General features: G+C 44.7%; 1 protein-coding gene across 2 annotated transcripts; it reads right to left on the bottom strand.

Annotated features, from left to right (window-relative positions):
* Window positions 1-1,771: 1,771 nt before the first annotated feature.
* LOC109909553 (P2Y purinoceptor 3) lies at window positions 1,772-15,026 on the bottom strand. 2 transcript variants are annotated; one of them, XM_020508570.2, is made up of 3 exons: window positions 14,913-15,026; window positions 3,154-3,592; window positions 1,772-2,957 (listed from the first exon to the last, which is right to left on the bottom strand). In XM_020508570.2, exons 2-3 carry the CDS (start codon window positions 3,573-3,575, stop codon window positions 2,249-2,251), a joined length of 1,131 nt encoding a protein of 376 aa, XP_020364159.1. In that variant the 5' UTR covers window positions 3,576-3,592; window positions 14,913-15,026; the 3' UTR covers window positions 1,772-2,248. The 2 variants fall into 2 exon arrangements, with proteins under 2 accessions (XP_020364159.1, XP_020364158.1); XM_020508569.2 differs by lacking the exon at window positions 14,913-15,026 and adding an exon at window positions 14,004-14,869.
* Between the last annotated feature and the right edge of the window lie 1,141 nt (window positions 15,027-16,167).

Raw genomic sequence — 16,167 nt, 5'->3', positions numbered from 1 at the left:
ATTTATATATATATATATATTTATTTATATATATATATATTTATATATTTATATATATATTTATATATACATAAACTGCTCAAAAAAATAAAGGGAACACTTAAACAACACAATGTAACTCCAAGTCAATCACACTTCTGTGAAATCAAACTGTCCACTTAGGAAGCAACACTGATTGACAATACATTTCACATGCTCTTGTGTAAATGGAATAGACAACAGGTGGAAACTATAGGCATTTAGCAAGACACTATAAATAAAGAGTGGTTCTGCAGGTGGTGACCACAGACCACTTCTCAGTTCCTATGCTTCCTGGCTGATGTTTTGGTCACTTTTGAATGCTGGCGGTGCTTTCACTCTAGTGGTAGCATGAGACGGAGCCTACTACCCACACAAGTGGCTCAGGTAGTGCAGTTCATCCAGGATGGCACATCAATGCGAGATGTGGCAAGAAGGTTTGCTGTGTCTGTCAACGTAGTGTCCAGATTATGGAGGCGCTACAAGGAGACAGGCCAGTACATTTTTTATTTTATTTTACCTTTATCTAACTAGGCAAGTCAGTTAAGAAAAAAAAATCTTATTTTCAATGACGGCCTAGGAACAGCGGGTTAACTGCCTATTCAGGGGCAGAACGACAGAACGTACCTTGTCAGCTGGGGGGTTTGAACTTGCAACCTTCCGGTTACTAGTCCAATGCTCTAACCACTAGGCTACCCTGTCTCCATCAGGAGACGTGGAGGAGGCCATAGGAGGTCAACAACCAAGCAGCAGGACCGCTACCTCTGCCTTTGTGCAAGGAGGAGCAGGAGGAGCACTGCCAGAGCCCTGCAAAATGATCTCCAGCAGGCCACAAATGTGCATGTGTCTGCTCAAACGGTCAGAAACAGACTCCATGAGGGTGGTATAAGGGCCCGATGTCCACAGGTGGGGGTTGTGCTTACAGCCCAACACCGTGCAGGACGTTTGGCACTGGCCAAAGAACACCAAGATTGGCAAATTCGCCACTGGCGCCCTGTGCTCTTCACAGATGAAAGCAGGTTCACACTGAGCACATGTGACAGACGTGACAGAGTCTGGAGACGCCGTGGGGAACGTGCTGCTGCCTGCAACATCCTCCAGCATGACCGGTTTGGCGGTGGGTCAGTCATGGTGTGGGGTGGCATTTCTTTGGGGGCCGCACAGTCCTCCATGTGCTCGCCAGAGGTAGCCTGACTGCCATTAGGTACCGAGATGAGATCCTCAGACCCCTTGTGAGACCATATGCTGGTGCGGTTGGCCCTGGGTTCCTCCTAATACAAGACAATGCTAGACCTCATGTGGCTGGAGTGTGTCAGCAGTTCCTGCAAGAGGAAGGCATTGATGCTATGGACTGGCCCGCCCGTTCCCCAGACCTGAATCCAATTGAGCACATCTGGGACATCATGTCTCACTCCATCCACCAACGCCACGCTGCACCACAGACTGTCCAGGAGTTGGCGGATGCTTTAGTCCAGGTCTGGGAGGAGATCCCTCAGGAGACCACCCGCCACCTCATCAGGAGCATTCCCAGGCATTGTAGGGAGGTCATACAGGCACGTGGAGGCCACACACACTACTGAGCCTCATTTTGACTTGTTTTAAGGACATCACATCAAAGTTGGATCAGCCTGTAGTGTGGTTTTCCACTTTGATTTTGAGTGTGACTCCAAATCCAGACCTCCATGGGTTGATAAATTGGGTTTCCATTGATAATTTGTGTGATTTTGTTGTCAGCACATTCAACTATGTAAAGAAAAAATAATATTTCATTCATTCAGATCTAGGATGTGTTATTTTAGTGTTCCCTTTATTTATTTATTTATTTTTTGAGCAGTGTATATTGTTTTCTTATATGAGTGTCATACACTGTTAAATCATAGGAATTTGTGGTTTGGGGTGGATTATTCCTATAAGGCCATGGGACATGTAGGTAACACACGCCACCTAGTGGCTCATATAGTAAACAGACATACAGGATGCATTACATAATACTATGGCAACCAAACGCAGTGTTATGACTGACTACTTCATGCATTTTAGCAAACACACTGGCTTGTTCCCATGCTGGCAGAGCAGAAGTCAATGAGGGTTCTGGATGGGTTCTAAGTACCCAAAACCCATGTATCTAGGTGTAATACAACTGTGGACTATGGATGTTTCTCACCCACCTTAGTTATTTTTGTTTCAAAGTGAGTCTGCCATTGAATGAGCTTCGAGTTAAACATTGGTTCTAAATAATCAAGGGTTCTTGGTTTTTCACTTTCTCACATCTTGGTTCCCTGTCTCTGAGAGTGGTGATCTTGGTGACCAGTATTCTGGTGCTCCTACGGAACCGCGGCTGTGTGAAATAGAACAGTATAGGATCTAGAACGCTGTTCATGCTGGCGAACGGCCTGGTGCACTTGTAGATCACTGAGAACAGGTTCCGTGTCGCACACGGAGCATCTGATAAGGTTCGTACCAACAGGTACATGGTTTTAGTAAGGTGGAACGGCAGGAAGCTCACAGCGAACACCGTCACCACAATGATTATCATCTTCACCGCCTTGTCCCGTTTCTCCCTTGAGGCGGCCATGTTAACACCCTGATAGGACGGTGGGCGGCAGAGGAGGTGACCCATGCGACAGTAGCACGCCACGATGCCCATAAAAGGCAACAGGAAGCCCAGGCAGGTCAGAGTCATCCCATAGGGGTAGTAGTCAGCCGAGTGCTCCGGTGGACTCAGGTCGTAACAGACGGTGCGGTTGCGTTGTGTTCCTGTGGAGGCGTAGTGGAACGTGGGGGCACAGAGGGCGGCGACCACCAGCCACACTCCCCCACAGACCACCCATGCCAGCCTGCGACCCCCCTGCTTGTGCCAGCCGGCCATAGGGTGGCAGATGCCCACGTAGCGCTGGAAGCTGATACAGGTCAGGAATAGGATACTGCCATGCAGGTTACTGTGGGAACAACAAATAATATCTCTGATGTTATAATGACAGGGTTCTCTCTCTACAATACACTCAAAGCTCCCTCCGCAGAAAGGTAACATGCAGTGTATGACTCGTTATTACTTGTAGAACTGTAAGTATGAGTTTTTCAAGTAATCTATAGAACTATGATATGAATAGGTCAGTTAATGAGTAGCTCTACTACCTGTAGAACTGAAAGCGGACCAGTTTGCAGGCCAGCTCTCCAAAGGGCCAGTAGTCATGACTGGCGTAGTTGTAGATGAGCAGAGGTAGTGACATCACATACAGGAAGTCAGCCGTGGCCAGGTTGAGCATGTAGACGTTGCTCCGGGTCAGGTTGGGTCGTGACCTCCAGATCTTCAGGATGACCACTCCATTCAGAGGCAGACCAATCAGGAAGACCACACTGTAGATGGCAGGAAGTAGGAAGCGCTTAAAATCCTCCTTATAGGTGCAGTCTGACCCTGTGACATTGTTGTCGCCCAAGGCGATGAGGTTATCCTCCGAGTGGGGTTCTGTGTATGGTCCAGAGGAGGAACCTTCTGCTGTGAATGTTCCATTTAGGAACGGTTCCGTAGAGAACACTTCTAGAGAGGATATTGACATGGCAACAGCTTCACATTCTGAAACAGGGAAGAGAGGAGTGGGTTAATTGCATCAAAGTTGACAACCCTGCAGTGCTGTGCATTTAACCAATGATTTATTTTGTGGTTGTTAAATAACTAATTGACTGACATCAGTACAATTACTTGAATTCCTTTTAGTTGTTTTTGTGTTTTGCCCAACAACTAATTCACGATAGAAATCAAGTCAAGAACTATGTGGAATGCAGGGCTGGAAGGGAGTTGTAGTTTTCAACCTAGTTCGGTGCACAAACATGATAATTAACTACAATGACCATAATCCATTGTGCCCGTTCTTTTAGGCTCAGACAGAGATGCATACACTTTTACCCTATGTTAGGTTAGATACACAGCTTGCTGCCAGCTCTTAGCACTGGCGTCATGAACCCCAGAAATCTGAGGGGCACAAAGTACATGAGGATGGCTAGGGGAGGTGCTCCGTCCGCAAATTGGACCATTTAGGATTTTTCCAAACACCTGAAACACCTTTTTCCTGCAATCTAGAGCCATAAGCATTATGCTTAATTCTATGTCAAAAATATACTTATTTTTCTTTCTTTTTAAAAGAAACTAAACATGCTTCTCTGCATCTCTGATGGGGAAAAAGGAGTGGCTAATAAATCTGACTGCACAGCTGAATGGCTGCAAGTTGAGGAATAATCTGACTAAACTCAACAAAAAGAGGAAGAAACTGTATTATTATGAAGCCAAGATCAATGATTCAAAGAAAGAAAAAATGAAATCAGATGGCTTTTATTCATCACAAAACCATTTGATGTTGCCAATTACTTTAATGATTACTTCATTGGAAAAGTGGGCAAACTTAGGCGGGAAATGCCAACAACGAACAGTAAGCCATGGCATTAAGGTATACAAAATAACATATGATGAAAGAAAAGCATTGCAAGTTTGAATTTTGTGAAGTTAGTGTGGGAGAGGTGGGGAAAGTATTTATCATCAGTAATGACAAAGCTCCTGGCATTGACAAGTTAGATGGAAAGATACAGAGGATGCTAGCTGACTCTATAGCCACTCCTACTGAGGATGGTAGCTGACTCTATAGCCACTCCTACTGAGGATGGTAGCTGACTATATAGCCACTCCTACTGAGGATGCTAGCTGACACTATAGCCACTCCTATCTGTCATATCTTTAATCTTAGCCTAGAGGAAAGTCTTTGTCCTCAGGCCTGGAGGGAAGCCAAAGTCATTCCACTACCAAAGCGTGGTAAAGTAGCCTTTACCTGTTCTAACAGCAGACCTATAAGCAGCCTTTACTGGTTCTAACAGCAGACCAATCAGCTTGCTGCCAGCTCTTAGCAAACCGTTGGGAAAAAATGGTGTTTGACCAAATACAATGCTACTTCTCTGTAAACAAATGAACAACAGACTTTCAGCATGCTTATAGAGAAGGGCACTCAACATGTACTGCACTGACACAAATGACTGGTGATTGGTTGAAAGATATTGATAATAAGAGGATTGTGGGAGCTGTACTGTTACATTTCAGTGCAGCCTTTGATATTATCGACCATAACCTGTTGTTGAGAAAACTTGTGTTATGGCTTTTGGTACAAATCATTCCCTAAATTGTAGACCTCAGCTGAATCTTATAATGAATGGTGTGGCAGTTGAACAAATTGAAGAGACTAAATTAGTTAGTGTTAATTTAGATTGTAAACTGTCATGGTCGAAACATATAGATTCAATGGCTGTGAAGATGGGGAGAGAGAGGTCTGTCTGTAATAAAGAGATGCTCTGCATTTTTGACACCACACTCCACAAAGCAAGTCCTGCAGGCTCTAGTTTTATCTTATCTGGATTATTGTCCAGTGATGTGGTCAAATGCTGCAAGGAAAGACCTAGTTAAGCTGCAGCTGGCCCAGAACAGAGCGGCACGTCTTGCTCTTCATTGAAATCAGAGGACTGATATTAATACTATGCATGCCAGTCTCTCTTGGCTAAGAGTTAACTAAGGAAAGACTGACTGCATCACTTCTTGTTTTTATAAGAAATATTAATGTACTGGAAAATCCAGTACAGTGTTTAGCAGTGGGAATGCCTGTCTGTCAGCCCCCCACTACCCACTCTTGGATTGTACAGTCGTGGCCAAACGTTGCATTTCAACCCTGCCACAAAAGGACCAGCTGACATCATGTCAGTGATTCTCTCGAGTGTTGACGAGGACAAGGTTGGAGATCACTCTGTCATGCTGACTGAGTTCGAATAACAGACTGGAAGCTTCAAAAGGAGGGTGGTGCTTGGAATCATTGTTCTTCCTCTGTCAAACATGGTTACCTGCAAGGAAACACGTGCAGTCATCATTGCTTTGCACAAAAAGGGCTTCACAGGCAAGGATATTGCTGCCAGTAATATTGCACCTAAATCAACCATTTATCAGATCATCAAGAACTTCAAGGAGAGCGGTTCAATTGCTGTGAAGAAGGCTTCAGGGAGCCCAAGAACGTCCAGCAAGCGCCAGGACCGTCTCCTAAAGTTGATTCAGCTGCGGGATCGGGGCACCACCAGTACAGAGCCTGCTCAGGAATGGAAGCAGGCAGATGTGAGTGCATCTGCAAACACAGTGAGGCAAAGACTTTTGGAGGATGGCCTGGTATCAAGAAGGGCAGCAAAGAAGCAACTTCTCTCCAGGAAAAACATCAGGGACAGACTGATATTCTGCAAAAGGTACAGGGATTGGACTGCTGAGGACTGGGGTAAAGTCATTTTCTCTGATGAATCCCCTTCCCGATTGTTTGGGGCTTCCGGAAAAAAGCTTGTCCCGGAGAAGACAAGGTGAGCGCTACCATCAGTCCTGTGTTATGCCAACAGTAAAGCATCCTGAGACCATTCATGTGTGGGGTTGCTTCTCAGCCAAGGGAGTGGGCCCACTCACAATTTTTCCTAAGAACACAGCCATGAATAAAGAATGGTACCAACACATCCTCCGAGAGCAACTTCTCCCAGCCATCCAGGAACAGTTTGGTGACGAACAATGCCTTTTTCAGCATGGTGGAGTACCTTGCCATAAGGCAAAAGTGATAACTAAGTGGCTCTGGAACAAAACATCTATATGTTGGGTCCATGGCCAGGAACCTCCCCAGACCTTAATCCCATTGATAAGTTGTGGTCAATCCTCAAGAGGCAGGTGGACAAACAAAACCCCACAAATTCTGACAAACTCCAAGCATTGATTATGCAAGAATGGGCTGCCATCAGTCAGGATGTGGCCCAGAAGTTAATTGACAGCATGCCAGGGCGTTTTGCAGAGGTCTTGAAAAAGAAGGGTCAACAATGCAAATATTGACTCTTTGCATACACTTCATGTAATTGTCAATAAAAGCCTTTGACACTTGTGAAATGCTTGTAATTATACTTCAGTATTCCATAGTAACATCTGACAAAAATATCAAAAGACACTGAAGCAGCAAACTTTGTGAAAACTTTTGAGAATGACACAAATATTAACTATGTCCACGACTTTATGTCTGTGGTTTCAAGATCTCTCTTATCCTAGCCCCTTCACTAGAGGTCGACCGATTATGATTTTTCAACGCCGATACCAATTATTGGAGGACCAAAAAAAGCCGATACCGATTAAATCGGCCGATTTTTTTTGCCCATTTATTTGTAAGAAGGACAATTACAACAATACTGAATGAACACTTTTACTTTAACTTAATATAATACATCAATAAAAATCAATTTAGCCTCAAATAAATAATGAAACATGTTCAATTTGGTTTAAATAACGCAAAAACAAAGTGTTGAAGAAGTAAAAGTGCAATATGTGCCATGTAAAAAAGCTAACGTTTAAGTTCCCTGCTCAGAACATGAGAACATATGAAAGTTGGTGGTTCCTTTTAACATGAGACTTCAATATTCTAAGGTAAGAGGTTTTAGGTTGTAGTTAATATAGTATTTATAGGACTATTTCTCTCTATACCATTTGTATTTCATATACCTTTGACTATTGGATGTTCTTATAGGCACTTTAGTATTGCCAGTGTAACAGTATAGCTTCCGTCCCTCTCCTCGCCACTACCTGGGCTCGAACCAGGAACACATCGACAACAGCCACCCTCGAAGCAGCGTTACCCTTGCAGAGCAAGGGGACCAACTACTCCAAGTCTCAGAGCGAGTGACGTTTGAAACATTATTAGCGCGCACCCCGCTAACTAACTAGCCATTTCACATCAGTTACACCAGCCTAATCTCGGGAGTTGATAGGCTTGAAGACATAAACAGCGCAATGCTTGAAGCAGAGCGAAGAGCTGCTGGCAAAACGCACGAAAGTGCTGTTTGAATGAATGCTTACGAGCCTGCTGCTGCCTACCACCGCTCAGTCAGACTGCTCTATCAAATCATAGACTTAATTATAATAACACACAGAAATACAAGCCTTTGGTCATTAATATGGTCGAATAGTGATTATGATTGATTGATTGTTTTTTATAAGAGAAGTTTAATGCTAGCTAGCAACTTACCTTGGCTTCTTACTGCATTTGCGTGACAGGCAGGCTCCTCGTGGAGTGCAATGAGAGGCAGGTGGTTAGAGCGTTGGACTAACGTTAGTTAACTGTAAGGTTGCAAGATTGAATCCCGGAGCTGACAAGGTAAAAATCTGTCGTTCTGCCCCAGAACAAGGCAGTTACACACTGTTCCTAGGCCGTCATTGAAAATAAGAATGTGTTCTTAACTGACTTGCCTAGTTAAATAAAATGTGTAAAAAAATATATTATTATTATTATTTATTTTTTTAATCGGTGTCCAAAAATACAGATTTCCCATTGTTATGAAAACTTGAAATCGGCCCTAATTAATCAGCCATTCCGATTAATCGGTCGACCTCTACCCTTCACCATCTCTCTTCACCTATCCCCTTCCCCATCAACATCTCTTAACCTATCCCCTTCACCATCAACATCTCTTAACCTATCCCCTTCACCATCAACATCTCTTAACCTATCCCCTTCACCATCAACATCTCTTAACCTATCCCCTTCACCATCAACATCTCTTAACCTATCCCCTTCACCATCAACATCTCTTAACCTATCCCCTTCACCATCAACATCTCTTAACCTATCCCCTTCACCATCAACATCTCTCTCTTATCCTAGCCCCTTCACCATCAATATCTTATCCTAGCCCCTTCACCATCAATATCTTATCCTAGCCCCTTCACCATCAACGTCTTATCCTAGCCCCTTCACCATCAACGTCTTATCCTAGCCCCTTCACCATCAACATCTTATCCTAGCCCCTTCACCACCAACATCTTATCCTGGCCCCTTCACCACCAACATCTTATCCTGGCCCCTTCACCATCAACATCTTATCCTGGCCCCTTCACCATCAACATCTTATCCTGGCCCCTTCACCATCAACATCTTATCCTGGCCCCTTCACCATCAACATCTTATCCTGGCCCCTTCACCATCAACATCTTATCCTGGCCCCTTCACCATCAACATCTTATCCTGGCCCCTTCACCATCAACATCTTATCCTAGCCCCTTCACCATCAACATCTTATCCTAGCCCCTTCACCATCAACATCAACATCTTATCCTAGCCCCTTCACCATCAACATCAACATCTTATCCTAGCCCCTTCCCGTCAATCTCTTAACCTCTTCACCATCAACGTCATTATTATCACCCACATCTCTCTCAGTCCAAACCACAAGTGGGCAAGTGTTAGATTGCTAGAGCTGACTTCCAAAGCCAATCTCAGACAAACATACTAGGCTTCTATTGTCTGAACAGTGACGCATGGTTTCACAACATTTCATACCAGGAATGACAAGTGAGGGGGATGAAAGGGAGTGCCAATATTCCACATCACAGTGTGTGTGTGTGAAGTACCAGTTTCCTGGCAGCTGATTTAACCCCCCCCCCCCCATCTCTCACTTTCTCTAGTACGCTGTGAATGTGTGTGATGGCTGAAGTACTCCCTCTCTGTGAATGTGTGTGATGGCTGAAGTACTCCCTCTCTGTGAATGTGTGTGATGGCTGAAGTACTCCCTCTCTGTGAATGTGTGTGATGGCTGAAGTACTCCCTCTCTGTGAATGTGTGTGATGGCTGAAGTACTCCCTCTCTGTGAATGTGTGTGATGGCTGAAGTACTCCCTCTCTGTGAATGTGTGTGATGGCTGAAGTACTCCCTCTCTGTGAATGTGTGTGATGGCTGAAATACTCCCTCTCTGTGAATGTGTATGATGGCTGAAGTACTCCCTCTCTGTGAATGTGTGTGTCCTCACCAGCCCCCCTGAAGTGCTGCCATGGCCCTGTGGGCAAAGTGTTTGCCCAGCGCCTCTCATTTCATTGGAAAACATCTCTGAGGAGTGTGTGCATTTCCAATAAAAAGCTCCAGATTGCCCACCTAGTGTGGTGGTGTGTCTAATCCAGAGAATACTCAGGAAGCATAGACAGGTGCAAACTCACACACTGCCGAAGCTGTCAGACACACTTCACGTGTGGAGATCACACACCCAGGCACACGCAGTGCCACACACACTTATTTATGAACTGCATGAGCAGGTGACCAAAACCAGACACATCAGATATCAACAAGATAACATTAAGCCTCATCTTCCATTTGCTCTTTCTCGTGCACAGTGATTACACACACACACACACACACACACACACACACACACACACACACACACACACACACAAAATGAAATTCTCTGATTAAATCCCTGACCATGCGAGGAAGGCATCTTTTCCTCAGCCTAATCAATGACTAATGCTGCTGTCTCCTCTTCAGTCTGTGATTTTACTGGATGGATGAGGGGGCGGTCGCCCTGTCTACAGCTCTGACACACACACACACACACACACACACACACACACTAATGCCAAGGCCATATCTGGTTAAATCAATTTACATCATCAATCAATCTGGACAGACGTCGTAACCTTAGAAACAAACCTCATCAATCAATCTCAGGACAGACGAGGTATAACTCTAAAATAGACATACAGGAAAAAGTGGAAGTTACCAGGGTTTATTTCTAACCCAAATCGGACCCTCACCTAACCCAGCGGGGACACCAACACTTCAAGATAACAAGTTGTGTCCAGATTTTTGTGTGCTACTGTGGGTCAATATTACAACAAACAATACCTACCATTACAGATTACAGCCATCAGAGCTAGGGGGGGGGGGGGGGGACAGCTAGGGGGGGAACATGGAGTGACTGGAAAGAGGCTAAGCGTCCTGACACCGGTCTGCGCTGCTAAGCGCCCTGACACCGGTCTGCTCTGCTAAGCGCCCTGACACCGGTCTGCTCTGCTAAGCGCCCTGACACCGGTCTGCTCTGCTAAGCGCCCTGACACCGGTCTGCTCTGCTAAGCGCCCTGACACCGGTCTGCTCTGCTAAGCGCCCTGACACCGGTCTGCTCTGCTAAGCGCCCTGACACCGGTCTGCGCTGCTAAGCGTCCTGACACCGGTCTGCGCTGCTAAGCGTCCTGACACCGGTCTGCGCTGCTAAGCGTCCTGACACCGGTCTGCGCTGCTAAGCGTCCTGACACCGGTCCAGCTTATTCAGCATGTAGCTCAATACCAATTCTTCAAACTACTTATTCGTTAAGTACTGTAGCTCAATATCAATTCTACAAACTACTTATTTTTAGTCTCCAAATCCCTACAGTCTTACAGCTCCTGACTTTCAGTTACACCCAAAAGGAGATCCTACAGGGGCGTTTCGGCACTTCTGCTCTGAAGAGCCTCTCTAGTGCATCGTCAAGGGGTTTGTACAGACACCTCTGTCACCGAGGCAGAAGTTGTCATGGTTTCGCAAGGCGAGGAGGAAGTGAATGTGCAGCTGGTGAAAGGACCGTTATTAAAACTACAGAGACATGCAGGACAGTTAACTCTGACCAATAAAGGAAAGTGAAAGGGGGATACCTTGTCAGTTGTCCAGCAGAATGCCTTCAACTGAAATGTGTCTTCTGCATTTAACCCAACCCCTCAATCAGAGAGGTGAGGGGGGGGGGGCTGCCTTAATCAACATCCACGTCTTTGGCGCCCGGGGGACAGTGGGTTAACTGCCTCGGGGGACAGTGGGTTAACTGCCCTGGGGACAGTGGGTTAACTGCCTCGGGGGACAGTGGGTTAACTGCCCGGGGGACAGTGGGTTAACTGCCCGGGGGACAGTGGGTTAACTGCCTCGGGGGACAGCGGGTTAACTGCCCGGGGGACAGCGGGTTAACTGCCTCGGGGGACAGCGGGTTAACTGCCTCGGGGGACAGCGGGTTAACTGCCTCGGGGGACAGCGGGTTAACTGCCTCGGGGGACAGCGGGTTAACTGCCCGGGGGACAGCGGGTTAACTGCCTCGGGGGACAGTGGGTTAACTGCCTCGGGGGACAGCGGGTTAACTGCCCGGGGGACAGTGGGTTAACTGCCCGGGGGACAGTGGGTTAACTGCCCGGGGGACAGTGGGTTAACTGCCCGGGGGACAGTGGGTTAACTGCCTTGCTCAGGAAACCATGTTAATGGATGGTATTGTTATTCCTCACCAGGTCTCAAAGCACTTTAATATGTCAGGGAGGAACTCCTCAAATCCACCATCTGTAGCAATGGAACCAACCTGTATAGTCCACTATCCCTGAATGAACACCCCCCCCCCCCCCCCCATCAGACCAGGAGAGAAGCAGTTAACATAGAATACACACTGCTTCTCAATCTCCCTCCATCCTCTATGTCAACTATGTCTGTGCCAGTGAAGACAGAGAAAGCACCCACAGGACCCTGACTAATGTCCGGTGTGGTCTGACCCAACAGGACTTTTACTGGGAACACAGCTGTGGTCACTATACACATATGTTTTCCATCACAAAAGATGCACACACAGGTGTACACAGACAGACACACAACACAGACAGACACACACACACACACAGGTGTACACAGACAGACACACACAGGTGTACACAGACAGACACACACAACACAGACAGACACACACACACAGGTGTACACAGACAGACACACACAACACAGACAGACACACACAACACAGACAGACACACACACACACACACAACACAGACAGACACACACACACAACACAGACAGACAGACACACACAACACAGACAGACAGACACAACACAGACAGACACACACACACACAACACAGACAGACACACAACACAGACAGACACACACACAACAGACACACAACACAGACAGACACACACACACAACACACACACAACACAGACAGACAGACAGACAGACACACACAGACAGACACACACAACACAGACAGACACACACAACACAGACAGACACACACAACACAGACAGACACAGACAACACAGACACAGACAACACAGACAGACACACACTAGGTGTTAAAGAGAACACTGTCATAGCACCAGCTGTATATCATTCATCGGCCATGTGTTTTTATAAATAATTAGCAGTGTTTCCCCTAGGAATTTATTCAGCAGCGGAGGAAGAGTTAGCAGGAGTCCATGATAAATGTCACTGCTAAATGCATATAGGGGAAATGGGAAACAATGAGTAGCCTAAACATGTCTGGGAAGGAAGGTAGAGCTAGAGCTATGGAAAGCTGTAAAACTGAGTGGGTACTGTACTCCATATGCACAACATAGTCCTTGCTGTTTCTAATAAAAATATTATTGAATCTCAAACAACGTGTGTGTGTACTTGAGGAAAGAGTAACTCAAGGGTTGGCTTTATCAACGCGCTGCTCTAAAGTGCACCACCAAAAAGAGGACTTCCTGTTTTTCAAAATTACAGCAACAGGACTACAAATTCCCAACCATTCATCATGACACGGTGAAGGTTATTGAATAGCAATATTAGGACAACTGGTGTTGTTGACACGTGAAGACAGGTTAAAATAGCTATGTGTTTTAAAGGGGGAATCTGCAGATCAAACAATAACATAGAAGTTACCCCGCCACTGTTTGGGTAAACAACTGAGGGATAGGACTGGAGAAATGTTTCCACTCTCAAATTCACAGACACAGTTATGGATGAAAGGACTGACCAACCATGAAACAATATTCTAGTTTTAAATTGTGTTTTGAGGCTATACAGTATTGGTTTACATGACTTTATGTACAAACAATGGAGTAAAATAAGTGTATAAGCTCACTAGGCATTTATCAATTATATTCTTCAAGAATTCATGGGTATATTTCATGATCATTTTTTAAATTCGATCTCAAAATTCCCCCCTTTAAGATAATTAACTCATGCCTAAAAAACATTGTCTCGAAGATTTGATCATATTTAATTCGGAGAGCCATTGCCAAAATGATTTACATTATATGGAAACATGTTTCAAACTACTATGGTATAATGACTATACAATGTGCCAATGAGGTTATTTAAAGTCTGCATTTGAAATTGTAACTCTTACCTCTGCAGCTGCGACAAAATATCGACTTTCTCTGTAGCTGTCAACAAGTGGGAGATACAACCCTGCGGAGGTGCCTCAATCTACCTCGTGTTTGACCAGGCAGTCGCCTAGTAGCCCAAACAAAGTACTTTCATGAAAAAAAGTAGTAAGCCAATCAATAGAGATCCTTCATAAAGTCCAACTGATTTTCATGTTTTCCGCAGCACAAAAGAGCATGATATTAATGGCATTTGGCGGATTCGAGTATGATGAGCCGCGCGGCACCGGTCTATTAGGCCCGGGACTTGAACTGGCTAAACCACAGAGGGAGGAGCACCGTCACAAATCCAACAGTAATCTTCGTCGCTCGGTCATGCTGTCAACAAGGCAGCATTGTGCATCGTCCAGAAACACATCTATTTTCCTTAAAATATATATGTTTGAATTTTCGAACTACTTTTCATTGGGAAGGCAGATAAAGAGTGTTCGTCAAAAGCAATCACTTTTGCATGTGGCAACAGAATCCAACTCATTACTCCGTGCTAATGACGTTACATGTGTCTTGAACAAGGAACCTTGCTCACACCCAGTAGGCAGCCCAGTGGGGTAGTGGAGGGTATACGCCCTGCCCTATACCTCTTATTTTTCAGTGGGCATTGCTTATACTCACTTCTTAATCCCCACCGACACGTATAAAAAAGAATTTCCTTCACGTTTCTATGGTGGGAGTTTTGACTATAGGCTACTTTGAAGCAAGGTAAAAACATGCCTGATAATATAAAATAAAACGTCCAGGTTTCAAACTATTAAGAAACAGGGCAACTATAGTGATGCTAATGATACCACTAACAGTCTTCTGGTAGATGGAAAGGCTTTCCCAAAAACCTTCTCTATTAAACGTTAACTAGCTACAAAGTAGCCTATGCCTACCTGTCAAAATGATATTACGATTATTTGTATCAATCCAGTAGCCAGTTATTTTGCAAACTCCATCTCATGTGCTGCAGAACCACGGATAATCAAACAGTAGCGCCACGTGCCTGCACACGTCAACTAAAGGGTAACCATTCTCAAAAATCAACATTTATTAGATTTTTTCCCCAGACATCAAAAGTGGTCTCCTGGTGTGGTTTAAGCATTGTTATGGACTTAGACCATATAATTGTTTTGTTTTGCTGTTTAAAAAAAAGTGTGACTTTGAGAATGAAAAAACAGAAAAAAAATGTGGAACATCTGAAACTGGTGAATTTCTGACTCAGTTGATCTGTTTCAATAGTAGTCCTACTATTAGCCTAATGAACAGAACAGCTTGGGTTGGCCTGACTGTGAAACACCAATATGGGATTTATCATTTTGGGTAATTCAGAGTGTATGTCAAATGCACAATAGGTTGAATGGTGAGCTTAATGTGGATCATTTCACAGTGGTTTCAGAGTCCTGCAATATCGACCCAATGACACCAATATTTGTGTAAACTCTGCAAAGTTGTGTTCTGTAGGTGTCACTGAGTAAACTGATACCCCATATCATTGGTGCACCCTCCATAGGTAAGGCTGAACAGTGCATACACAGTGTATATATGTACTGTATGAATGCCCCCAATGCATTTGTGAAGTCTAATAAATACACAGTGTGATTTGAAAGATTTTTTGTTGCTGTTTGTAAAAATGTTTGTAAATGTTTGTAAAAATGTATATTTAAAAAACTTAAGTTATATAAACAACATTCCAACTTTTTTTTTAACATTGTCTCATCCAAACATGGCATTATTCCACTATTTGTATCCATTGCTATCAGTTTTAATTGGGGACTTTTATTCTGAAGGCAAACTGTAAATTCCACCATTGTGACTATTCCTTATTGTGGCTTGCTTCCCACAGGTGTGCTCTGCTTGTATCAATTTCTCACAAGAAGTAGAGTTCACGTGTAAAAAGGAGGGGGAGGGCTGTCACACTGTAAGACTTTTCTGCAATTTCAACAGTAAAACACTAGAATGCACGGTCAAATATCAAAAAATATATATTTAACATTAATGCTGTAGGTTGCACTGCAGCTACTCTGCTGCCAGCATAATGCTGTAGGTTGCACTGCAGCTACTCTGCTCCCAGCATAATGCTGTAGGTTGCACTGCAGCTACTCTGCTCCCAGCATAATGCTGTAGGTTGCACTGCAGCTACTCTGCTGC

Source organism: Oncorhynchus kisutch, linkage group LG18 (genome assembly GCF_002021735.2).
Source record: "Oncorhynchus kisutch isolate 150728-3 linkage group LG18, Okis_V2, whole genome shotgun sequence".
NCBI classification, from domain to species: Eukaryota; Metazoa; Chordata; class Actinopteri; order Salmoniformes; family Salmonidae; genus Oncorhynchus; species Oncorhynchus kisutch.
The sequence above is the reverse complement of the archived record's forward strand: the minus strand, read 5'-3'. Positions and strand labels throughout refer to the sequence as shown.